General features: G+C 47.5%; 1 protein-coding gene across 1 annotated transcript in view; it reads left to right on the forward strand.

Moving 5' to 3' along the window:
* The first annotated feature begins 2,999 nt into the window (after window positions 1-2,999).
* INSC (INSC spindle orientation adaptor protein) overlaps window positions 3,000-26,582 on the forward strand; it is a 167,243-nt gene continuing 143,660 nt past the window's right edge. Inside the window, exons 1-2 of the mRNA XM_074998544.1 lie at window positions 3,000-3,142; window positions 19,591-19,680. Coding sequence (XP_074854645.1) covers window positions 3,000-3,142; window positions 19,591-19,680 — 233 coding nt within the window. The remainder of the gene's footprint in view (window positions 3,143-19,590; window positions 19,681-26,582) is intronic.

Below are 26,582 nucleotides of genomic sequence, written 5' to 3' on the forward strand. Positions count from 1 at the left end.
ACAGCCGTACTGTGATTGACCAGTACACTATGCCTTGGATCCAAGATGCCTTAGACTGCCTGCTAGGAAGCCAGTGGTTCTCAGTTTTAGACCTTCGAAGTGGATATTATCAGATTCCTCTGGGAGCAGAGGATAAAGAGGAGACAGCCTTCATCTGCCCGTTAGGGTTCTACCAGTTCAAACACATGCCGCAAGGGATTTCTGGGGCACCAGCCACATTCCAGCGTCTTATGGAGAAAGTTGTGGGAGACGTGAACCTACTGCAAGTCTTGGTTTACTTGGATGACCTGATAGTATTCGGAAGAACATTGGAGGAGCATGAAGACAGACTTCTTAAGGTCCTCGACCGGTTGGAGGCCTATGGGTTGAAACTTTCTATTGACAAATGCCAGTTTTGTAGAACATCAGTGAAGTATGTGGGTTACATTGTGTCCCAGGAAGGTGCGAGTACTGATCCAGACAAAATAGAGGCACTTGTCACATGGCCACGTCCCAACAATTACCGAGAGCTTAAAACCTTTCTCAGATTTAGTGGATACTACCGTAGATTTGTGGAACATTATGCGTCCATTATCAAGCCTTTGAATGATCTCAGTTGCGGATACCCGCTCAACAAGAGCAAGGCTAAGACCAAGGGTAAGGGGGGGGCCCTCAAGACTTCCAGGGCAGAAGTGCCGTGGTCCTCTAGAGCCTTTTGGATCACAATGGGACAACAGGTGTGAGAGCTTTCCGAGAGATCATTAACTGCCTAACTCATGCTCCAGTCCTAGTGTTTGCTGACTCAAACAAATCCTTTATCTTGCACACGGATGCCAGTTTGGAAGGGTTAGGGCTGGTGTTATACCAAGACGTGGACGGCAAACATAGGCCTGTGGCCTTCGCTAGCCAAGGATTGTCTGACAATGAGACCCGTTACCCCATCCACAAGCTGGAGTTCTTGGCCTTGAAGCGGGCCATCACTGAGAAGTTTCGTGTCTACCTACATGGTGCTAAATTCCAAGTATGGACAGACAACAATCCATTGATGTACGTATTGACAAGTGCTAAGCTGGATGCTACTGGGCAGAGATGGGTGGCTGCCTTGGCCAGCTACAAGTTCAGCCTACAGTACCGATCGGGGAGAAGCAACATTGACGCCGATGCATTGTCACGACGCCCACAGCCACCGGAGATTTGCTGAGATTCCTCTAGATGGAGTAAGAGCCATTTGCAATGGAAGTTATCACAAGTCCCAGGCCCCTGAGAGTTGTATTGCTGAAACTCTGGGTTTACCACCCGAGAGTTCACAGAAGCCAACGGCACACTATATTGAATTGGATCAATCGCCATTGCCTAGGCTCAATGCAGCGGACTGGCAAAAAGCCCAGTTGCAAGATGCTGACATCCGTGACATCCTACTCGCAAAAAGAGAGGGGCAAGACCCTCAGACCACTGATCCTTCCACTCTGGGAAGTAAAATACTACTAAGGGAGTGGAACAAACTGAGACTGATACAAGGCGTGCTGCACCAGGTCACCGTAGATCCATTGCAAAATCGACGAACACAACTGGTACTACCAACTGAGTACAGGGTTCTGGCCGTGAGGGCTCTGCATGATGATTTTGGACATTTGGGTATGGAAAGAACACTTGAGCTTCTCCGTAATAGGTTCTATTGGCCCCGGATGGCTGAGGATGTACGCAGGAAATGTGAGACGTGTGCTCGATGTGTTCAATGCAAAACTCTGCCCACTAGAGCAGCCTATCTGCAGAGCATCACGACCAGCAAACCCTTGGAACTGGTATGCATTGACTTCTTGTCTCTGGAACTGGATAGGAAGAATACTGGAAACATCTTAGTGGTAACCGATCACTACACCCGATACGCTCAGGCCTACCCAACACATGACCAGAGAGCCACCACTGTGGCACAGGTATTGTGGGAAAAGTACTTCTCAGTGTTTGGACTCCCAACTCGGATACACTCTGACCAGGGGCAAGACTTTGAGAGTCAACTCCTAAAGGAGATGCTGAGAGTGGCAGGAATAAAGAAGTCCAGGACAACCCCTTACCACCCGCAAGGTGACCCTCAGCCAGAATGGTTTAACCGAACCTTATTGGATATGCTGGGGACATTGCGCCCGGAGCAGAAAGCAGCCTGGAGTCAACATGTTGCCTTTTTGGTGCATGCCTACAATGCCACAAAGAATGACACTACTGGAGCCACCCCGTATTTGCTAATGTTTGGACGAGAGCCCAGACTACCAATAGACTTATGTTTCGGGGTGTCGGGGGTGGGGAAGGCTATGAGACACATCTTCAGTATGTTTCCCAACTAAGGGAAAAGCTGCGGGATGCCTACCGTTTGGCTACGGCAGCTGCCCGAAGGAACACAGATTGTAACAAACACTGGTATGATGCAAGAGTGTGCCCTTGGGAGCTCCAACCTGGGGACCGAGTTCTCCTGCAGAATCTAGGGGTTGCTGGTAAACACAAGATTGCCGATAGATGGAAGGCAACACCCTACCTGATGGTGGAAAGACTTAAGGACCTACCTGTTTTACAAGATTAAACCTGAGAGCAGATCAGGGCCAATGAAGACTGTACATGGGAATCTCCTACTGCCCATGGGAGTGTTGGTTGGTGCACCTTCAGAGATGGACTATGACATAAGGTTGGGGTGCAAAGAGAGTGCAAGCTCACATCCATTAACCAACACAGGCAGTGGGTGCCGTGGAGATGATCTACCCTTATCCAGCACCTTATCAACAGTGACTCTGAAGAGGATGAGGTTCCCATGGAACACCCTAGAATGGGAACCAGATCCCAGAGTCTATCATGGGAACCTGGGGAAAGGGCAACACCTTTGGCACTGAATCCCAGAGCAGAAGTGTTTAGGCCCAGGCCTGGGGACCCCCCTTCTACAACAAGACTAGTCTGGGATGATGAACCTGCCCCAACTGCCGACAGTTTGGAGGAGAACCAGGCATATGCAGATACACCCTGATTAGCTGACGGAGATGGTTTTTGTCCAGGACATCCCAGTCTGTGAGCGAGAGACACAAGGGCCAATGCGGGTAGAAAGGGAGTCCCCGAGTGAATGCCCCTTATCCCTACTGTCAGAGGAGGATCCCACAACCCCCGTTATCCCCATCCTCAATAGGTGAGATGGAGTCATAAAGCCCATAAATAGACTAACTTATGAGGTACCTGCAGTAGTTGGGGAGGATGTAATACATCTGGCACACAGACTTGTGGAAGCCATAGTGAGCTTTCTTAGGCCACTAGAGGGGAATTCATGTGGATGTTATAATCGAAAGTGTGTTTTGCTGGGATGTCAAATTCTCGGCTGGCGGGAGGATGTAGGGAATGTGGCAGCAGGAACGCAATGCTGCTGAAGGCTGGGAGGAATGTGTCTCCCAGAGATCATTTGCATGAGAATGCAAAGGTGTGCATGTGTGATACCTTTCAGGCAAAGCCTAATGGGTAGCAAGTAAGCCATGAGATTTGGTCTATTGTAAACATGTAGTTGTAAAATCACAATTTAAGCTGACACTTAGTGCGGGAGTTGTGAGATCTCACCAGTGCTCTGGAGTGTTGTGGGGGACAGGGCAGTCGCCATAGCTGCATAAGACATTGCTTACACAGGGCTCCCTTGTTTAAAGCATTGTAAAGGAGGAGGGAAGGGGTATAGATTGAGCCAGCTTGCTGAGTGCCTTGGCCCTGCCTATGCCTTGGCTATATAGCTATAAGATTGGCTCAACTAACCCTCCCCACCTGTTGAAAGATAGAGCTGGATACTAGGGTGTTTGTGAAACCCCACACTAGAGATAGAGCTGAAATCAGAGTGGCAGCTGAGGCCATGCAGAGCTGAAATCACAGGGTTCTGTCTCAGGGTGATTCCAAGCAGTGGGGTAGGCGCGGCGGGGGCGGGGGGGTGGCAGGTGGTAGCGGCTGGTGGTAGCAAGAGGAGGCTGCAGACAAGTGGACAGCTAGTACTGCCCTGGTGATGCATCTGGTGGGCTCTGGGTTTGGGACTGCACCGCAGAAGGTACGCTCTGTAACTGTGTGTGGGGTAAAGGGCCAAGAGCCCCAGCAAGAGACTTGGTTCTACTGCATATGGGGATGGTATCTTGGTAAAGGGGTTTGTCTCTTCTTTGCTTAGATATACTGCATCTGTCACTGTAACCTTGGGGTAGGTTATGGTCATTAAACAAGCCATTTCTATCTCAGACTCTGTGCTTGCGAGGGGGGGAAAACTGCCTTACAGGCACCCAGCACGGGGGTGAAATTGTCCCAGGCCACTGGGTGGGGGCTCAGTCTGGTTGGTTGTATCCTTGACAGGAAAACCCCACAGGAGTTGAACTCGGCCCTTCTGGTAGGCATCTGGCATTAATAGAAGGGTTACATATACACACAAGAGACTGTCTCTGATGCAAAAGGTTTACAGTCTAAATGGAGAAGGGGTGAGAGGCTAAACAGATGCAGATGGAGTTACTCAGCACTTGGTGACAGAGGTGGAAATAGAACCCAGGCCTGTAGGCTCATACCACTGAGCTAATCCTTTGCTTCTCCCTAGCCTTTCCATTGGTATGTACCATGAAGGTTGCCAGAATCTATCCACCCTTTTTCTTTTTCTGTAAACACTACACAGTGACTGGGGAGACTTGCAGTCCCTGAACTTCAGATATTGCACATTGGACCCAAAGAGGATGTCAGAGTGGAGCATGGTCCTTACTTGATCCTGGCAGAGTGCATGCGCTGAGGGGACAAGTGGCAAGTGTTTGGGGTTCCCTACTTCAGGCTCTAGCTGAGGGGTGGGCAATAATTTTTGTAGGGGGAATCTCTCCATGAATTTTCATACTGGTAGCGGGCTGGCTCTGGCCCCCACCAAAAGAGGTGGTACAGTGGGCTAGGGAGAGAGACAGAAGGTATGTAAGAGAGAGAAACATGGTGGCTACAGTTACATGGACCTGAAATTCCAGCAGCAGTATGCAAATGTGCAGTCTCAGAAATGCAAATGCATGCTCATTTGCATATTGCTTGCCAGCAGAGGCTGCTGCTGGCAGAAAAAAAGCAGTGTAAAGGTGGTTCTGCAGTGAACACCCACCCCTCTGCACTTTGTCGGCAGCCTCTTATGCCTTGAAAAAATCAGGCATAAGAGGCTGCTGACAAAGGTGGGTTGTCATGGCAGAATCACACTTGTACTGCTTTTTTTTCCTGCTGTCCACAGCCTCAGATGGCAAGCGAATATGCAAATGAGCAGCCTTTGGCATTTTTGAGACTGCCTATTTGCATACTGCTGCTGCAGTTCGGGTCAGTGTAACCATAGAGTGTGTGTGTGTGTGTGTGTGTGTGTGTGTGACAGGATTTGTGACTGTGTGTGCTGCAGTGTATACATGACAGTGACTGTGGAGGGGCACAGTCTGGGTAGGTGTGACAGCAACTGTGTGTGTGTGTGTGTGTGCGCGCGCGCTGGCTGCTGCTGCTGCTGGGTAAGTTTCTGGGACATCACTCTCCTTTCTTGAAGGGAAATTAGTCCTTGTATGTCTTCCCCACTCTCCTCCTCTGCACTCCTGAGTCACTTAAAATCCTAGAACAACTCTGCTGTGTCTCTGCCTCTCCCCAGTCCTTGCTCTGCAGACATGAGCCGTGTCTACACGTGCACGCTACTTGGAAGTAGCGGCACTAACTTCGAAATAGCGCCCGTCACGGCTACATGTGTCGGGCGCTATTTCGAAGTTAACATCGACGTTAGGCGGCGAGACGTCGAAGCCGCTAACCCCATGAAGGGATGGGAATAACGCCCTACTTCGACGTTCAACGTCGAAGTAGGGACCGTATAGTCGTTGCGTGTCCCGCAACATTGAAATTGCGGGGTCCGCCATGGCGGCCATCAGCTGAGGGGTTGAGAGACGCGCTCTCTCCAGCCCCTGTGGGGCTCTATGGTCATCGTGTGCAGCAGCCCTTAGCCCAGGGCTTCTGGCTGCTGCTGCCGCAGCTGGGGATCCATGCTGCATGCACAGGGTCTGCAACCAGTTGTCGGCTCTGTGGATCTTGTGTTGTTTAGTGCAACTGTGTGTCTGGGAGGGGCCCTTTAAGGGAGCAGCTTGCTGTTGAGTCCGCCCTGTGACCCTGTCTGCAGCTGTGCCTGGCACCCTTATTTCGATGTGTGCTACTTTGGCGTGTAGACGTTCCCTCGCTGCGCCAATTTCGATGAGGTGCTGCGTAACGTCGAAGTTGAACATCGACGTTGCCAGCCCTGGAGGACGTGTAGACATTATTCATCGAAATAGGCTATTTCGATGTCACTACATCGAAATAAGCTACTTCGAAGTAGGCTTCACGTGTAGGCGTAGCCATGGAGTACAGGGTCAGGGAAATACCCTGATTTCAGCACTATCCCCTCTCCAACGCCCCCTCCCGCTCTGCACAGCTAGCAGGGGAATCCTAGGAGCAGCTCAGCTGTGGATGGAACAAGGTGTAGGGAGAGGCGGCTGAACACACGCTGCTGCCTATAAGCATGCACACTGCTAACCAGCTGGGTGGGCCAGTGAGAAATGCTTGGCAGGCTGGGTTGGGTCCCTGGGCAAGATTGATTGATTGGTTGTGTTTCTCCCCCCTGCACCACCCTGGCCTAGCTAAATATTCTAATTTTACCTTAAGTGACCATGTTTCTAATACTGGTTCTCATTATAAAGCATTCTGCATAACTTACTCGATAACAATGAGGGAATTGAACATGTCAGCTCGGTGTTTCTGATGTGGTACTCTTTGTCCTCCTCTTCTTTTGATTTCCATGTGAATTGAGGATATACAAGACTCAGTATTTGTAGGCTGAAGAATGAAAATCTGCTGTCTGACCATATCTGTAGGAATTTTTACAAAGGAGAATGTAACCCAGCATATTGCTAACTTCAGCTGAAAGGAGTGCATGTACCTGCTGCTTAGAGTGAACTTCTTTCAATGTAATATGCCATTATCTAGAGTAGGGCTGCCCTCATTTTGAGCTTTAGTGTTAGAAGTCATCCACTGAAAGAGGTGACGTTAAACAAACATACTTGTAGTCTTCCATTAAGACAGACAGAAGAAAGCAGCATATAGCCAATCAAAGTGGGGCGTATGGCTGAAATAAGTTGCACCTCAGCATGTTATAAGAACAACCTGTATTAGTATGAAAAATAAACACAAATGCAGTGATTATTCAGCACAGAAGCTACGTCTACACGTGAAGCCTACATCGAAGTAGCCTATTTCGATGAATAACGTCTACACGTCCTCCAGGGCTGGCAACGTCGATGTTCAACATCGATGTTGCGCAGCACCACATCGAAATAGGCGAAGCGAGGGAACGTCTACACGCCAAAGTAGCACACATCGAAATAGAGGTGCCAGGCACAGCTGCAGACAGGGTCACAGGGCGGGCTAGCGCTTCCAGGGCAACAGCTAGCCGCTCCCTAAAAGGGCCCCTCCCAGACACACTCAGCCTGCACAGCACGCGGTCTGCAGAGCCATAGGCATGCAGACCTCGGGCGAAGCAGTCATGGACCCCCAGCAGCAGCTAGAGGTCCACCCAGCCGCCCCTGCAGGAGCAGGGTGAGCCCTGCTCCATGCCATGCAGGAGGCAGCTGAGCGCCTCCTTGCCACACAGGAGGAGGAGCGGGCCGCAGGGGAGGAGGACTCAACCCCCAACCCTGCAGCACCCCGACCCCCCCCCCGCCCGCCTCACACGCCGGTGGCTGTGGAGCTACCCCACCAGTACCGACTGGTGGGAGCGGCTGGTGCTTGGGGAGTGGAACGACGACCGCTGGCTCAGGAACTTTAGAATGAGCCGGCAGACATTTATGGAGCGATGCCAGTGGCTCACCCCCGCACTCAGGCACCAGGACACCGCCATGCGGCGTGCCCTCCCTATGGAGAAACGGGTCGGCATCGTTGTCTGGAAGCTGGCCATTCCAGACAGCTACCGATCCGTGGGACAGCAGTTTGACGTTGGCAAGGCCACCGTCGGGGCTGTCCTCATGGAGGTAAGAGGACCCACGGGGGGAGGCAGCCCGGGCAGGGCAGGGGAGGGCAGGGGAGGGCCACACCCACCCTGCTCACCCCTCATTGGTGCTCTCCCATGTGCTTCCCCTGCAGGTCGTGCGCGCCATCAACGCCATGCTCCTCCAGAGGCTCGTGAGGCTGGGGGACCCGGATGCCACCATCGCGGGCTTTGCCACCCTGGGCTTCCCCAGTTGCTTCGGGGCTCTGGATGGGACTCACATCCCCATCCGCGCCCTGGTGCACAGTGGAGGACGCTACATAAACTGGAAGGTCTACCACTCAGTGGTCCTCCAGGCCTTGGTGGACAGCCGGGGCCGTTTCCAGGACATTTATGTGGGCTGGCCTGGCAGCACCCATGATGCCCGGGTTTTCCGGAACTCGGGCCTGTGCCGCCGGCTGGAGGCGGGGACCTACATCCACCAGCGGGAGAGCCCTGTGGGGGACACCACCATGCCCCTCTGCGTCATCGCAGATGCAGCATACCCCCTCCGGCCCTGGCTCATGCACCCGTACATGGGCCATCTCTCTGCCAGCCAGGAGCACTTCAACCAGCGCCTGAACCATGCGTGCCAGGTGGTGGAGCGCTCATTTGGCCGCCTCAAAGGGCGCTGGAGATGTCTCCTCACCCACCTGGATGCGGGCCCCACCAACATCACCCAGATTGTGGGTGCGTGCAGCGCCCTACACAATTTGGTGGAGAGCAAGGGGAAGGCCTTTTTTCAGGGCTGGGCTGTGGAGGCTGGCAGGGCTGACGTGCAGCCACCTGCTGCACCCAGTTGCCAGGTGGACCCCGAAGGGACCTGGGTCCGGGAGGCCCTGCTGGCCCACTTTGATGAGGCCGCGGCGTGAACGCTGCCAGGCCCCCCACTGCGCCCCCCCCCCCATCCTCCAGAACACTCCCTGCCCCTACGCCCACACCACGGAGCACCCAACAGCACCCCCCCCACACACACTTTTCCTGCACAAATAAAAGCAGACACTTGTTTATGAAATCAAACTGGTTTACTTTCAACTCTGTTCTATAACTAACTAATACAAACTATATACAGGAACTTCTAACTAACTTAAATATGAAAAGTGTGTGTGTGTGTGTGTGTGTGTATGTATGTATATATATAAAAACGAAAAAACCTAGGGATAACAAGGAAGGGAAGAACTATTTACATGGGGGGGGGACTGGGCAAATGGGGGGCACTAATAAATAAATACCAACTATATACAAGGGGGGGGGGGGGCTACGTCCTGGGCCCCATGCCCCTATAGTTTGGCACTGGGTGTGGGCAGCCGGGAGCCCCGCCTTGGCCGCAGCCCTGTCCGGGGCTGGCTGGGGGCCGGGAGGACTGGCAGATACGTCCGGCGAGTGTCAGCTGGCCCCAGGTCTCCCTCGGCGGAATGGCCCTCGGTGGCGGGGCGACGGCGGACGGCGCGGCGATGAGCGGAGCAGCGGGTGGTGCGGCGGGTGGAGCAGTCAGGGCGGGCGCAGCGGCGGCTGGCACGGCATGGGGGGCCAGGTAGTCCGCTATGCGGTTGAATGTCTCCATGTAGGCCCCCCATGCCTCTTGGCACCAGGCCAGCGCCCACTCCTGGAGGTGGAGGCGGCGTTGCTCCACCTGCAGGTGCTGCTCCGTGACTTCCACCTGCCGGCGGTGGAGGGCCAGCAGCTGGGGGTCTGTCACTGGCGGCTGGTGCTGGGTCCACCGTCTTGCCTGCCGTGGGGCCAGTCGGTCCTCCACCGAGGGGCTGGCCTGGAGCAATGGCCCCGGAGGGGATTCCGGGACCACTGAAACCTCACTGGCGCTCTCCGGTCCTTCCGATGGTGCAGCTGCGGAATACAGGAGGGGGGGAAGAAGAGTGGAGACAGGCATTAGTGTGGGCCCCGAGCTGTGGCCCTTGTCCCCCCACCCCTGTGCTGCAGGTTCCCCGTCCCCGGGAGATGCTGCTGTGATGGGGTTCAAGGGTCCCCCTGCACTGCACCCTGTCCCCTGGCGGGAGTGACTCTCACTTCACTCAGCAGGGTCTCTGACAGGAGAGGTTTCTTAGGCAGCAGATGCCCAGTTTCTCCCAGAAGTGACAGTACAGCAGTCAGAGACAGTCCTTCCAACTCATCCTGGGGAGAAGACCCCGACAGGTGCCCCTCTGGGGTGTAGCTTTCCCCCTCCTCAGGCTGGCTGCCTTCCAGCTCTCCCTCTACCCTAGCCTCTACCTGCGGCCCCCGATTCAAAGCCAGCTCGGCTCCTCCCTCCTCTTTGTCCAGGGCAGAGGTGTAACCTGCTAGTTGTAGCCCCAGGATCATCCTTAGCCACTGGGAGCTATTCAGCTGGTTGCTCATATCTAGCCTGAGACTTGCATTTGCACTCCCCCCACTCCATCACATGCTGCTGCAGGGTGTCCCACCCCCTCCTCCCGGGGGACCCTAGAGGTTCCACTCCCCCCAGCCCCAGGGATGGGGCATGGCACTGTCATGCTGGGGGGAGGTGGGGGGGCAGGGGCTGATGCACTCCTGTGAGGGACATAGCACTGCTGTCCTTGGGGCTGGGGCCATGGCCATCTGGGCATGTGGAGGGCCCTGGCCACATATCTATTACCCCTGCCCCCCAACCCTGGGGGTGTACAGCGGGGGTGATACATACCTGTAGGTATACTCCCACGGTCGGGGGACACCCAGGGGGCGGACACCCGGCTGCTGCTCCGGGATGGCAGGAGGATGTGCAGGCCGGTGTCAGTAGAGGAGGAGTCCCCCTCCTCCTCCTGCTCTGGTGCCCTGGGGGTGGGCTCCAGGGGGGGCCCCCAGGGTGCGGGGCTTACCTCCGGGGCGGACTCTGGCTCCGGGGCCTGCTGGGGCTCCTCAGCCGAGGTATCAAGCGTGGCCGGAGGGGAGGAGGTGTGCCGGGGGCCCAGGATGTCCTTGAGCTCCCTGTAAAAGGGGCAAGTGATGGGGGTGACCCCTGATCGGCTGGCCGCATCCCGGGTCTGGGCGTAACCCTTCCGCAGCTCCTTCACTTTACTGTGTACATGATCCGGAGTGCGGGCAGGGTGACCCTGGGTGGCCAGGCCCTCGGCCAGCCGAGCGAACGCATCCGCATTCCGCCTCTTGCTCCCCATTACCTGGAGCACCTCCTCCTCACTCCAGAGCCCCAGCAGGTCACGAAGCTCAGCCTCTGTCCAGGAGGGGCCCCGCTGCTGCTTCCCGGCCTGGCTGCCAGCCTGGGAGCATTGGCTGCCCTGGCTCCCCTTGGGGGGGGGGTCCCCTGGGGGCGCTGGGGGGGCTGCCGTGCAGCCATCACAGCTGGGGTGTGTGTCTGTGGCACTCAGAGATGTGCAGGCTGGCCATGTGTCTGGGCTGCTGCCTGCACGTTCTCTCAGCTTCCTGCACAGGAAGGGAGGGGGTGGGGACCTTTAAGGGGCCGCTCCACGCGGCCACCATTGAGCTGAGGGGCTGGAGAGAGCATTTCTTAACCCCTCAGCTGATGGCCGCCATGGAGGACCCCGCAATTTCGATGTTGCGGGATGTGCAATGACTACACGGTCCCTACTTCGCCGTTGAATGCTATTCCCATCCCCTCATGGGGTTAGCGGCTTCGACATCTTGCCGCTTAACGTCGATGTTAACATCGAAATAGTGCCCAACACGTGTAGCCGTGATGGGTGCTATTTCGAAGTTAGTGCCGCTACTTCGAAGTAGCGTGCACGTGTAGACATGGCTAGAGATTGCCACTTGCTGCTGCATTTGGTTTTTTATTTCTCATTGGATACTGAACCTCAAAAGTAAATTCTTCATCAATGAAAGGTTAATTACTAGAAACATGGCTGTTAGTCATTCCCCCACCCATACTACATGTTATAAATGTGTGTACCCCTCCCAGTAGAGGAGAGCCCTCTGTAATGAGCTAAAATTAAGATGCAGAGGGAAGAAGCTGAATTAACTGGATGTTTTGAATTGTGTGTGTCAGGTTAGTGCTCTGACTCTTTTTATCCCAAAATTATTTGCACTTCGAGTCTTCAAGTGGACAGTTGGTGTGGGGGTGGAAACAAAAACTAATGATGAATCCTGTATACTGTATTACTGTACAGAGTAGAACTTACACATACTTTCCTCCATCTCTCTGGCTTAAGCAAATTAATAGTACATAAGTACTCTCACAATACTGCTCTCAATTTGATCTGTGGCATTCTATTAGCATATCTTCTGTGTATTGGGAGAATGAGTAACGATTCCCAAATTTTCAGTAGTATAAAAGGAGGGGACACACTCCTTGGCAGCTCTAGGATTTTTTTTCCCTTTATTGTGATGGACCAATCATTCTGATGAACCTAATCTGGTGTGTAAGGATTTTCAGTTATGGATGAAGGCTTGTTATCCCCAGATTAGTCATGCTATTTATGAGATTAGCTGTTCTGCAAGTCCAAGGATGTTGTCTGCTGAGGAACATCAGATTGTTCTCTCTGAAAATGAAGAATAGTTCTCTGTATTTTGAACGTGGAAATTTACGGCATTGAGGTTACAATTTACGCTGGAGTTCACAGACTTGCCTTCTGATTTAAATCTTTAGGAGAGTGGCATTACTGACTTCAGAAAAAGTACATTTAATTGTATAAATGTCAGGAGCTCCACTATGCAGCATGCCCTCTTTGTGAGGGAGCACTTCCTTAAGGCTAGCATTAATAGGACTATATGAATCACAACTGTTTCAGTTTGAGAAACTCTCAGCCGTTACTGTAACATAAGTCACATTGGGTCAAGCCAAAAATTCATGTAGCTCCGTAACCTGTCTTCAGACAGTGGTCAATGCCAGGTTCACCACAAAGCGTGAACAGAACAGGTGATCCTCAAATGATCCATCCCCTATTAGTCAATCTCCACTTCTGCAAAAAATCAGGACATGACTGTTTTATGCATTTTTATTTCTAAAATGGAATCTAGACTACAGGTTGAACCTCCAAAAACTGTACATTCTGTGGTCCATCAGCATCCCTCATTGGTTAGGATGAGGGATACTCCTGGAACAGAGGGCTGGAGCAGGAGGGTAAGTTAAGCTGGCCTCTGCCCAGCCCAGTGGGGGACAGTAGGGCTGGGGCCAGCAGTAGCATCCCTGGCAACCCTGTGTGGGGCAGGGAAGGTAAGGGACTGAGAGCTGGCAGTCCTAGGCAGCCACCTGGGGCCACGGTGCTGGAGTGCCCTGGCTGCCCCACATGAAGCTAGGGCCAAGGAGAGGAGAGCCAACTGTGGCAGAGCTGCAACAGGACAGAAGGGGTGGCCAGGGACTCGAGGGGACATTAACTGCCCTAGTCCAGCAAAATTCCTCATTCAGAACCACTGAGGTCCAGAGGTTGCTGGATCAGGGAAGTGGAACCTGTATTAAGTTCTTTCTTAGTTTCTAGTTGACTCCCCAATGTCTCAAGCTGGGGGGCTGCCATAATAAAAGTCTTCCCTTTTCCATATTCTCTTTGGATACTTCTGTTTATCAGCTAATGTTAATGGTGAAGTTAGTGGCATCTATCTTCTGAAGGACCAAAACAGCAATTCAATCAACCAGGCCAAATAAAAAAAACAAAACAAACAAAAAAACCCTCTGATTCCTAGTTCTGGCTTATCAGCTATTTTGGAACAAGATGAATGTCCTGGTAATCAACTTAATGTACTACATTTATCAATGTTAGCGTATGTTGGGATACTCATATTTGCAAAGCTCCTATTTCTAACCTTGGCACAAATATTGCAAGATGTGTAGAGAACTTAAAATGGGTGATGTGCTCCTGTTTTTGCTCTAGCTGTAATGTAGGAGGTGCATCTCTGGCCTGCTAAAGCCGCTTGATACTATGTAAGATGCTGCGCAACACCAAATGGCCAGCTATTCCCAACAGAGATCTTCTATTGTGTGGGGAAATTTCTGCTGCCATAGAATTAATGGAGGTTTCATAGTTAATGCCTACATGAGGCAGCCCCTAGTTTAAGAGGGAGCAGTGCATGGGAAAGGTGGAGTTTTGCTCCTTTGTGCCTAGTTCTCCACTGGTGCTCCATCTCCCACTTTCTTGTGGGCTGGGTGACGCTGACTCAGGATTCTGTATTTGGTTTCTGTGGCTGCATCTCTCCTCTACATCTGGGCCTGAATGTGTTAGTGCAAACAAGCTACCAGTTGCACTCCAAGCGTAAGACTAGAAGTCCAAATCTTTCATTGGTTTCAGATTTTGTGCATGATTTGTATGTGCTGGAACAAATGTGCTGTTTATATTTTTTCTTTTTATGGCTTTTCCTTTGAAAAAGCTTTGGCTGACAGGTCTTTGGTGGGAATGCAATGTGGCTTGTAATCATTGTATTCCCATCTGTTAATAAACATGAGGACAGTGTGTTAAAATCTTTGGCTCTGACAGGATAAAAAAGAATGACATGACATAGAGAATATATCTTAGGTGTCATCTACACACAATTGCACTGAAATAGTGACACTGGTTAACACCATTGGTTCTTTCAGTGCAAGTCTGGGTTTGGATACTTATTCAAAATCCAAGTGTCGTATTTCAGTGTTGCATAAGTTGGTAAATCTTTGATTTATTTATTTATTTTTACTTGGACAGTGAATTAATGGTCTATACCCCAATGTGTGCTGAAATACCAAATGATGTGAACTATAACTGGTTAAGTTTCAGAGCACATTTTCATGGTGAGCAGTACTCATTGCTTGACCCACCAATTGTGGTCAATAGTCTCCTGCTGACCTCAGTAAGCATTGGATATAAGCCTGAATGAGCAAACTAAAGTATTTCCTGATACAGGGTTCATGTAATTTAAAAACAAGATTTGTGGAAATGCATCTCCACTTTGCTGCTAATAATGGGAAAGATTGAAAAATATAGGTTTTATTGGAGAGTACTTAAGCAGATGCTTAAGTCCCATTAAAGTCACTGAACTTAAAACATGCTTCAGTGCTTTCTTGAGCTGAGACTTTGATATCAGCAGATGTTTTTGAACAGGGATTATCCCATACTAAGATGGTAATAAGTGCATCCAGTAAAACCTCAATATCTATAATATTAATAGTAGCAAAGTGGAGAGACTCTCAATGAATCTTGTGTTTTTTAAATGCAAATACCACTGTAGAAGGAAACTAATGAAAGATGAGGCTAAATTATTTTCATCCAGCTATTTATATCCATCAGACAGATTATTTTGCAATCATTAAAGAAACATTTTAAATAAAAAAAATTCAGACTATTTATAATAAATCTTCACTTAGGATTCAGCAGCATTGTTGACATGAGTACCTTTAGCAAGTCATGACTCACTGCTGTGGCATCTCCTGCTGGCCAATTCAAGAATTAGCACATCTTTGGCATCAAAGCTATCTCGCAGGTTGGTGTCTTTCCACCCATTACCTACTTCCTGTCTCCATTACTCATCAGGCCACACGTCCCTGTCAGATGAGGGCACCCCTTACTCTTGTGGAACATAAGGAGTTAAAACTGCCCATAGCTTCTGGAGCTCTGTGGCCAAAGGGAGCTTGCAAGTGGCTGTGTCTGCAGAGGCACAAGTAAATTGCTGTTAGCCCCCCAAGGGTTAACCCTGGAGAACTGCCTCCAGCCCTTGGACCATTTATTTCCCATCTCTGTGCTAAAGGCTTTTTGGTTACGGCTTGAGGTGGTATTTCAGGGGAAGTTTACAATGCCATCTGTTTTAGATGTCACCATAAGACATGCTAATGAGAGCTCGTTTCTGTGTGTTTTTCCCACCATTGGGAAAACTTCATAAATATTTTTTATTTTCCATGGAAAATAAACTAATGAAAAATCAAATCCCCAAAGAGTTGGGTTGGGAAATGCTGCCATAGTGTCATGTGGCAGCGAGTAGTTTGGGTGCCTCAGATTCCCACTCTTTTCTTTGGGTCAGGCACCGCAGTTGGACTTCCTCTCCCATGATGCACCACAGCCCTGGGACTCCGATGAAGCAAAAGGTGAGACAATGTTTTTTCGTGGGGGAGAGAGTTCAGTCGGTGCTTGAAAAGTAAAGAAGAATGAATACGTGAGGTACTCAATCGGCTCCTCTCAGGAGACACTCTGGAGGTATCTGGAAGCATTTTGGCTTTGGGCCAAACCATTTAGCTTTTCAGCCATAACTCAGGAACTGAAAGATTTTTGGTTATTGTACCTTTTCAACAAACCATAAAAAACAAAAAAATCTTCCATGTGAGCAGACACTTTCAGCAAAAGTATGTTCAGTGGAAAATGCAATTTTTCTTTGACAAACCAGTTTTGATTGATAATTTGACCAACTTTAGGGCTGACATGACATAAAGCACAGTAAATAGTCATTCATAGCCTGATAGGACAGTCTATTGTGCTACCTACAACGTATATAGCGGGCCCACAGGATTTTAACACTCCATTTGCATGGAAGCATGTTCAACTCGCTACTCAAAAACATAGAATTTACTGCCTCCCAAAGAACTACAGCTTGTCACATGAAATGGTGACCCATGTATACATTTTTACTAAGGCTTGAATTAAGCATTTAGCCACAGCGCAGTGTATGGGGTGGCATGGGTTTCCCTGTCCCCAGGAGAACAGTGAGGTACAAATGCCATCACAGGTGCTTGGAATGTAGGGGAAAAGCACACCCTGAAGCATCTCACAGGACCATGAAGGTGCTCCCCTTTCCAAACATGGCCAATATTAACTTGAGCTTTAAGACCTTTTTTTGGCCTTGGGAATAGGGCAGGGGTGGGCTCCAAAATTTGGTAAGTGGTCATGGGTTGCACTTTCCTGTTGAGGACGTGTGGGGTCTGGGATGGAGGTTGGGTGCTGAAGGGAGCTCAGGATAGGGACTGGGAAGCAGGAGAGAGTGTGGGGTTTGAGGAGTTTGGGTGCATGAGAGGGCTGCAACCTGGGGCAGGGCACTGGAGTGCAGGGCAGTGTTCCCTATCAGCTGACCTGTTGGCTGGCCACCTGGGAGAGATTCAGGTGCTGTCAGTTGATTAGCAGAGCTCCCACAGCCACCTGCAGTGGGAAGAATATTTCTACTTATGGTGCACATCAACACATGCCTTGGTGCGTTTAATAAAATTTATTCCACCCATGGATGGAAAAAATTAGTGTGAACACCGGTGCAGAGTCCAGGAGGGTGTACGAGTGCAGAAGAGGATTCTGGCCTGGGGGAGGGCTGTAGAAGAGGGTTCGGGGTCTGGGAGGGAGTTGTGAGCTGGGATAGGGAGGAGGGAGTGCAGATGGTTTGGGGGGTGGTCTGGGTCAGAAAGTTGAGATGATGCAGGAGGGGGTGGGGTGTCAGAGAGGGAAGGTCTGTCTGGGAGACTCTCACCTAGGTGGCTCCCAGCCGGCAGCCCCATGGTTCCCTCAAACAGGCTCTGTCTGCCAGCTGCTTTAGATAACTCAAAAGGGCTGGCTGTTCCATGTGGTTCTCTGTGCCACACACTGGGGAAGTGGGGATTTGTATGCTGGCCCCATCCCCAGCACAATCTCTCAGCTGCCATTTGATGTGTTTTTGCTAATAGGAGCTGTGACATTGTGCTGGGGGCAGGGAGGCAGAGGCAGTGTGTGTAGCACCCCATGTCGCCCCTGAATGCACATACAGGCTGTGTCCCCACTGTAGTGATCTTCCAAAAGAAAACTGTCTGGATTTTGAAAGAGCATGTCCATGCACTTTTGGCTATAACTTTTTATTTACTCAGGGCAATGTTTGTGGATTTTGAAATACAAATCCTGCATAAAGCAAGGAAATGCATTAGAAATGAGATCAGTTTGTCTGGAAAGAGGTTAAGGTCCACACTTAACATAAATGAGGAGCTATTTGGAGTGGCAAGTTTCGTAAATGCCAGCTGACCTCAGTTTACAGAGCATAGCCAAAAGCCAGCTGAAGTGCTGCCAAATTTTCATGAGGGTCTCTTTTTCAAATATTCTCCATTAGTTAGTTGGTGACTACATATGACATTCCTTGGGTAAAATATTTTCTTCTTAACCCAAAACCACCATATCCTCTTAAGCAAAGTAAGCAGTCATGGCAAAGAAGTTTTTCCATGGATTGATAACATAGCAAAGGATAGGAAACGCAGCATGGGGATAAATGGTCAGTTTTTGTATTGGGGAGAGGCAAACAGGGTTTTCTCCTGAGACCACTGGTGTCCAACATATTCATAAATGATTAGGACAAAGGTAACAGCAACAAAGGGTCCTGTGGCACCTTATAGACTAACAGAAAAGTTTTGAGCATGAGCTTTCGTGAGCACAGACTCACTTCATCAGATGCACAAGTGATGTCTTATGGAAGTGAGTCTGTGCTCACGAAAGCTCATGCTCAAAACTTTTCTGTTAGTCTATAAGGTGCCACAGGACCCTTTGTTGCTGTTACAGATCCAGACTAACATGGCTACCCCTCCAATACTAGTACAAAGGTGCAAACCATGAGATGGCAAAGTTTTGCAGATAGTCAAAATATCATAATGCCTCTATATACAGCCATTGTAAACCTACATCTGGAATACTGTCTGCAGCTCTGTTCAAGAAAAGCAACAACAAAGATTAAAGGTGTAGAATTGCTTCCATATGTGGAGAAATTAAGCAGAATGGGACTGTTCAATTTTGGGGTGGGGTGGAAAGGAAGCTGAAATAGATGTGATCGAGGTCTATTACATTTTGTCTGATGTGGGGACAGAGGAGAGAGGTAGTATTTACTACTTCATGTAACCCAACACTATGGGGCACCCAATTAAATTAAATTTAAAACCAACAAAAGTGTTTTTGCCACACAGTTACTAGCAGGATTGCCGGGGACGGTGTGAAGTGTGAAAGCATTAATAAGTTCGTAAAAGACGTATCCATCGATAGCTATTTGCCACGATAGTCGGGGGTACAACTCCATGTTCTGAGTGTCCCTAATCCGCTGCCTGCCGGATGCTAGCAATAGGCTACTGGGAGTGGATCATTTGTGAACTGTTCTGTTCATTCTCTCCAGAAGTAGTTGTCATAGGCTACTGTCAGAAGGCAGGATTCTAGGCTAGATGGCCCATTGGATTCATCCGTTATGGCCATTCTTATGCTAAAACTTGTCATTAGACACCAGGAGCCAGCCTGCTCATTCCTTAGATACATTATGCACTAATTTATCTATGCTGCTAAAACCGTGTTAAGATGATCCTTTTCACAGTAGCCTGATTCATGTAATCTGTGTCTGCTGTCTCTGGAGATCCCGAGATAAGGTTTCTGTGACAGAGAGGGGAGAAGGCTGGGTAACCGTCCTTTGTCACTTTACAGCCCCCATACTGGCAGAATGAAAATGTTTGTTACAAGAGACTCTTTGTGCTTTGCAATAATACAAGAATTTCATGAGCACAGTAATCCTGTGTGTTCTACAATGTTATGTACTTTCTGGCCTGACTCTTGGCCATAGCAACGCAAAATGTTCTTAGTGTAAAGGAGACTCAGGCTCTTGGAGTTGTTCTTAATGGAGTATTTTGCTGAATAAGTGAATATTATTAATGTGTCCCAAAAGATTGGTCTGATGCTCAATTATTCTGTAGCCATCTGACGTTCTTCTGCTTGATTTTGTTGTTTTCTTCTTAGATTTTTCTGGCCTATGAAGAAGTACAGACTGAGAAGCATGGCTTGTCAAGGTGATGACCATTTAGGTTCTCTTCCACTGCCAGTTCAACGGTAAGCTCAGATGTGAGGGTAGCCACTAGCTAGTGATTATTGTATGATATAATTAATGTTATATAACTGTATACTAAATAGATTTAAATTGTAGGCTTATAGACTACAAGGTTGATCAGTAGTTAGAAGGGAAAATTAAGCGTCTAAGTGTATAGAATTGAAATGCAAGGCTAACAGGATGAGCTGTGTAAGAGTTGTAGCTTGGCAATATTAGACCATAGAGTAAAGAATTACTTGACATAAGCGAATACCAAAGAATGGCCATATGGCCAAAGATTGTGGGAAAAATTACCAATGAATGATGCCCTGAATTAACAAAGTAAATTTTTATTTACAAGATTCTCACTAACCCATTTTTCTAACACTGCTATGTGCAGTGTGCTAATGAGGTATATTTCAGTCATATTTATGAAAAGAACGCACCCTGATTAAAAAAGTTGAGCTCCCTATGAGAAAGTGTAGCTGAAGCCATCCCTCTACTGAGGACCAATGACTTTTCAGATCCAAACATCTAGGGTGAACAGATGGCCTGATGTTTAGGACTTTGTCTTATCCAGGCACCTCACCTCCTATCCTGATTTTTTTTTTTTTTCCACCCGTACTTTCTCGTCACCTACTAAAACTAGCTAGAAGAATGCGAGTATAACTACATTTTGGAATGTGTGCAGAGGTTGATATAGAATTTCTTCATGTGTGGGTAATTGCTTTAATTGTAACTTTAATAAAATTTTGTAAATCAGATTAAACTATGCACTTGTGAAACGCATGATCGCTATCCTTGGTTTTTGTGTTCCAAATCAGAAGCAAGTAGAAGAGGTGACTTTTACTCTGTTAAGCTTGAAAATGTAGTCAGAAAAGCTAAAACCTCAGTGGTATAATACCATATTACAAAATTTACTTTATACAAAATAAAAGGCTGCAGATGTGTTATACATGAGCTTAAAAAAAAAAACCCACTGAGTACTACATCTCAGGGTCCAGTTGCTCTGATTTGGTGCAAGGAGTATCTCTCTGGATCAAAACATCCATATTTGGATGTTAATTCAATTCTGTGGATTCAGTTTTAAAAGTCCATATGTACAAAGAGCTGACTGTGTAAGTCTTGGTTGCATTCATGCAAAGCTGTTAGTAACTTTTCTGTTCCATGTGTGCAGTTTGGTGTTTTGAGCTTACATTTTGACTGCTTAAAGAGCCTGAATTAAATTTTTAAAATGGCAGGCTATATTCCTAGCTGTAAGATAGACATTTCAATTGTTTTATAATATTGCAGTGTGATTAGTGTCCGTAATGAATAGTACCCTATTTAGTACTGTATATGTACTGTATGGTACAGAGGCTCTAGAAGAATTCCACAGAGACTTTAACAATCTACACCCCACCATCAACTCATGCCTCAATTACAACATGCAAGAGATACATTTCCTGGACACTACAGTACTAATCGAGGATGGCCTGATCAGTACCACACTGTACCAAAAACCTACTGATTGCTATACTTATCTACACCCTTCTGGTTTCCATCCTACACACGTGACTAGATCCATTGTTTAGAGTCAAGCTCTTAGGTACAATTGCATTTGCTCTGATCCAACTGACAGAGACCAAAAACTACAAGAACTTTACCAAATATTCATAAACCTGAATTACCCACAAGGAGAAGTAAACAAACAAATTGACTGGGCCAGATGAATACCCAGAGACCAGCTACTCCAAGATCGGCCCAAAAAAGCCAAGAACAGAACACCACTGGTCATCACCTACAGCCCCCAACTCAGACCACTGCAATGAATTATTAAAGACCTACAACCTATCCTTAATCAGAATGCTACACTTCAGAAGGCCCTGGGTGACATGCCTATTCTCTCCTACAGACAACCTCCCAACCTCATGAGGATCCTCACTAACAGCCACAGTCTATACCCCAGGAATACCAGTCCTGGAACCTTTCCCTGCAACAAAGCCCGTTGCCAGCTTTGTCCACATATCTTCTCTGGAAATACCATCACTGGACCTAACCAGGTTACTCACAGAATCACGGGCACTTTCTCATGCTCCTCTACTAACATCATATATGCCATCATGTGCCAACAATGCCCAGATGCTTTGTATATTGGACAGACTTCTAACTCCCTTAGACAAAGGGTCAATAGGCACAAAACAGACATCAAAATACTCCAGATCCACAAACCAGTTAGTCAACATTTTAATGGAATGGGGTATTCTGTCAATGACCTAAAGGTATGTGTGTTACTGAAGAAGAATTATCGCACCGTTCTGGAAAGGGAAGCAGCTGAGCTGGCTTTTATATTCAAATTCAGCACATTAACACATGGTTTAAATCGTGACGGGAACTTTCTGAGTCACTATAGGGGCTCATCTGCATACTTGGCTCAATCTAATTCTTGACCTTCCCCCCCACCCCTCCACTCTCTGATTTGCTCACCTTGATTATTTTTTTTCTGATTTGTCCTCCTTGCTTACTGTTTTTGGTTCTCTGTGCCTTAAATATTGAGTCTGTTCTGGTCTGGCTATGGTCTGAAGAAGTGGGCCTTGTCCCACGAAAGCTCACCTAATCAACTATTTTGCTAGTCTTTAAAGTGCTACTTGACTGCTTTTTGTTTCGATATCCTATTTAGGTGTCTGAAAACCAATGATAAAAGTAGTTGATTATTACTAACCTTAATTGTCCTGTCTACACTACTGAGTTTTGTTGACAAAACTGGGCTTTTGTCAACAAGACTAATGGAGTGTCTGCACACAAAAGGTGTCTTGTCAATAGAGCCTCAACAAAACAGAGCACTTTCCCTCACAGTGTTATCTCTCTCCATGGTGAGGAATAATGCTTCTGGCAACAGCTATGTTGACAAAAGTACAGCGTAGATGCTCCAGGGCCCTTATGTTGACAGACAGTGTATTATGTTCACCAGGCAGCCCTGTGTGCAGAGTTTCCAGTCAGCCATTGTGTTGAGAGAAGGCTAGGCAGTCTGGTTGCTCTGACAGAGTGGATTGCTCTTTTGATCTGCTTTTATATATAGACGCAATCTGTTGACAGAAGTTTTGCCAGTAGATCTCTTCTGATTGCTGTAGTGTAGATGTCGCCAATGAGAATGGGATCATGATTTTGTTCAGGTAGCTCTTGTGTAACCCACATTCGCTCAGGGTAATATTTTGTTCTCTTGTGGTACCAAAGCCAGAGTTGGTTTAAAAGTCTGGAAACAGTTAAACTCTTTTTAAAAAAAAACAAAAAACAAAAAAACCCCCACCCCACACATGATGTATATTTCTTAAACACTGAGAAGGTTTGTTCTGGTAAGCAAAAGGAGAGGAAGAGAATAATGGAGGAGGGAGGGTGGATTGCAGCTTATCATGATCATAACAAGACCAAAGAAGTGGTGTTACAAAGGAAGCTAAAGTAACAAAAATGTATATACAAAATGAGAGGAAAAAGTGCAAGAAGGGGGTTTGTATGGGGAATGGAAAAATACAGGCGTGTGAGGAAACAGCTCATGTTACTTATTTGTGGACTGAGGGTGAAAGAAGTTCCAAGGTGGGTGACAGTCTTCCCAATTTGCAAACCACAATATCATACCTTTTTATTAATTGGTGGGATTTAAACAGTTGTGGAAAAAATTGATGTGGACTAGTAAAAGGAATGATATAGACAGAATTGTATTTACATGAGGACTGAGTGAGATTTCAGAATAACATTTTGTGATGGAGTGAAGTCCCAGAAGACCCCTTGGGATGTTCCCCAGGGGGCTGATTATGCCACTGACACCCAGCTTCTTGCTCTGTGGGATTTTCTGCCACTCTGTCCTGCTGGGCCAGATCTTTTGGTCTCCCCCAACGAAAGCATAGCGTTGGGGTTACCGTCCTTGTGCAGAGCAATGCCAACACTCAATACCATAGTTCTGGGAGGATTCTATTTTAGGGCATGACGCTTGGGAAATCAACCCCTCCGCCCCCAAAGGCATCAAAACACCAAATAAATGTGTTCTGCTGTGCAAAAGATTTACACAGGGAGGGCTCATTATGTAAGCCTCATTTATTCAAGAAAGGGAGATATGCAGTGATAGCCCTCCCCAGGTAATAACAATTTATATTGGGCTTGATTATAAACAAGAGTTATTAAGCAAAGCAGTAGGATGACAAGTGGTTACAAGTAAAATAGGCAGCTCAAAATGTGTACAAAGTGAGTAACCAAATTAAAATAAACTGCATAACTAGATTCTTAGTGCAATAGAACTAGCTATAAATGAGTTCTTACCTAAAAAGTAGTTTCTATGTCAGGTGAAAGCTTCAGGTCAGAAAAGATCTTATCCTGTCCTAGGTCTCCAGTACACTATAAAACTTCTGCTTCTCCTTAGGGTGTGTCAGGCAATTCCCCAGGCAGGCTGAAGGCAAAAGCCGAAAGGTTCCCGTTGCTTAAGTAGACTTCCCCCATAGTTGGGGACCTGTGTTTTTAGCAGAAAAACAGAATTCCAAAATGGAAGTTTGTACCAGGTGGCATGGTCACACAGCTTTCTAGCACCAACTGCCTCTTAGATTTATAGGACAAACCAAGGCTTTACAAGTCAGTCATTTAAGCTGCCCGTTCAGTCTTTAGGGTAGATAATCCAGTCATTTGGGTCGTTCCTGGAGCATCAGATATGGCTGTCATTAGCATCTTTAAAACTATAAACGTATATATACACTCCACATTTTCAACTTCACATAGAAGAAAGCTACATGCATAAAAAAGATATACAGATCCAGCAGGTTATAACTTTCAAACGATAGGTTACCAGAGGTATCTTGTCCAAAGCATCTCAAAGATATGCATGTTTATATTCATAACCCATTTTTCATAAGGCATGGGGGGAGTCATTTACACAGTTCACTGACAAGAAATAGGCTGTTTATGATTTAGTCTGGCTTATATGCATTTCTGCTTTGTACTTGTATAAGAGAGAGAGAGAGAGAATTGTGAACCAAAAGGAAAGGTGACACTGTATTGTGTTCTCCAAGGATACAAGGCATAAGGTTGATTCCCAAGGACCACCTCACAAAACCTAGCAAAAGGTGCCTTGGTCAGGATGTACCCCATGGCAACGTGTAGATTCTGGATAGTACTCGGGGCCCATAAGGCAGCCCCAGGAAAGGCTTAGACTGGAGCTGCCTAAATTACTCAAGGGGCTCCTCCAAATCTTTTGAACAATCAGAATCTGGGAGATACAAAGGGGTTTGATGCTAAATTGGCCTCTCACATCCTCTTGGACTGTGAATTCTGTGCTGCTTGTCTTAGCAACCCTGAAATTCAGTGTGTGTTCACAGATGCTTAGAGGTTCAAGAATGTCTTTTAATACAAGATTTGAATAAGATTTTAGTTCCAAAAATTAAATGTGACCTTAGGTATGAATTAGTCATGTTTGTCCTTTGCGTTGGAATTATAATAGGCAATATATTTTATTATGCGAATAAATTTTTTTTCCAAAGGTCAGAAATCAGATTTTTTTTTCTGGCCTAAGTGCTCAATAACTATCAAATATCCATCAGACCAGGTGGCTTCTGTTCATCTTGCAATTGGCTTAAATCTTGGCCACGAACATCATGTTGTAATGCTTTTCCTTCTGTGTTGTCTTGTACTTGAAGACTTCTGTAGCTGCATTTGTAGATGTGTTGGTCTGTCACCAAACAAATCTCCTTAGCCTACCTGGATGGTGCACTTCTGCTGTCCAGGAATAAGAGCTCAAACTTCCACTGAGGTACCTCCCAGGACCATGTCTGAAACTTGAGCTATAGTGCAGTGTGGCTTAATGTTCCCTCTAATCTTTTTTTTCCATCCATGTGCAGAATAAATTTTTATGTGCAGTGAGGTAGGGTGTGTGTGCGTGCGCACACGCGCACTCCCAGTAGAAACAAAAACGTAGCTATGAGCATTCTGCTAGTCAGCTGGGCGGCACTGGAATCTCTCCTGAGCTGCCCCCCAAGAGCACAGCTTAAGGAGAACACTGAATGCTCAAGTGTAAGCTTGGTAATGTCATGCCTGCAGGTGTGGTTGCCACAGACCTGGGTACACTGTGCAGTATAGGCACATCCTAGGTCAGAAAAATTGGCCACTTTCCTCCACCTCTTTGGAAAGAGAAGAACCTTTTTTTTTTTTTTTTTTTTTTAGGTTTTAATCTGCACATAATTTATATACACAAGCACACCAAAACAAATGTTGTTTTTATCATCATCCTTTCCTTGGAAGAGGGATTGGAACCCCCCCCATGTCTGTCTCAAGCGAGTGCCCATTGCAGTAATGATAAAAACCTACAGAAATACTATGATGGGGGCAGAATTAGCAAATTCAGTGCTCACAAGTCAGAGGCTTTAAGGAGTCTATAGTTCAAATTCAGTTTAGTGAACTGTGTGCAGCTAATGGACATTTCTTTTTTTCTCCTGGTATCATTACTGCAAGGCTGATCATGTTTCTCAAGTCCAGTAGATACTTGACTTTGCATTCCTGATTGTCTTCTGCAAAACTAAGGAATGATGGAGGGAAATGGAAGGTTCTGTCTTTTTACCCTTGTCATATGAGCGTTTTACACAAAACTGGATTTATGATCACAGCACCCTTGAAAGTTACTGTGTTCCCTCTTTACTGATGGAGACCTGACAGAATGAGATTGTGACCTGCCCAAGGGTCACCCAGAAAATCAGTTGTCTACTAAGATTTGAATGGATGGGCCCTGCATCCAAATCCCATACCTTCACTACAAGACAACTCTTTCCTTTGCTATTATACATGCTGTTTTTGTGTTCTATGCATAAATAGAGGACTTCATTTTCTAACACCTTATTTTCAGCCTTCAAAATATTATACGTATGTTTTTAAAATAAACTACTGCTTAATAATGATGAATGACAACAACTGGAGT

Source organism: Carettochelys insculpta, chromosome 6, assembly GCF_033958435.1.
Source record: "Carettochelys insculpta isolate YL-2023 chromosome 6, ASM3395843v1, whole genome shotgun sequence".
Taxonomy (NCBI): Eukaryota; Metazoa; Chordata; order Testudines; family Carettochelyidae; genus Carettochelys; species Carettochelys insculpta.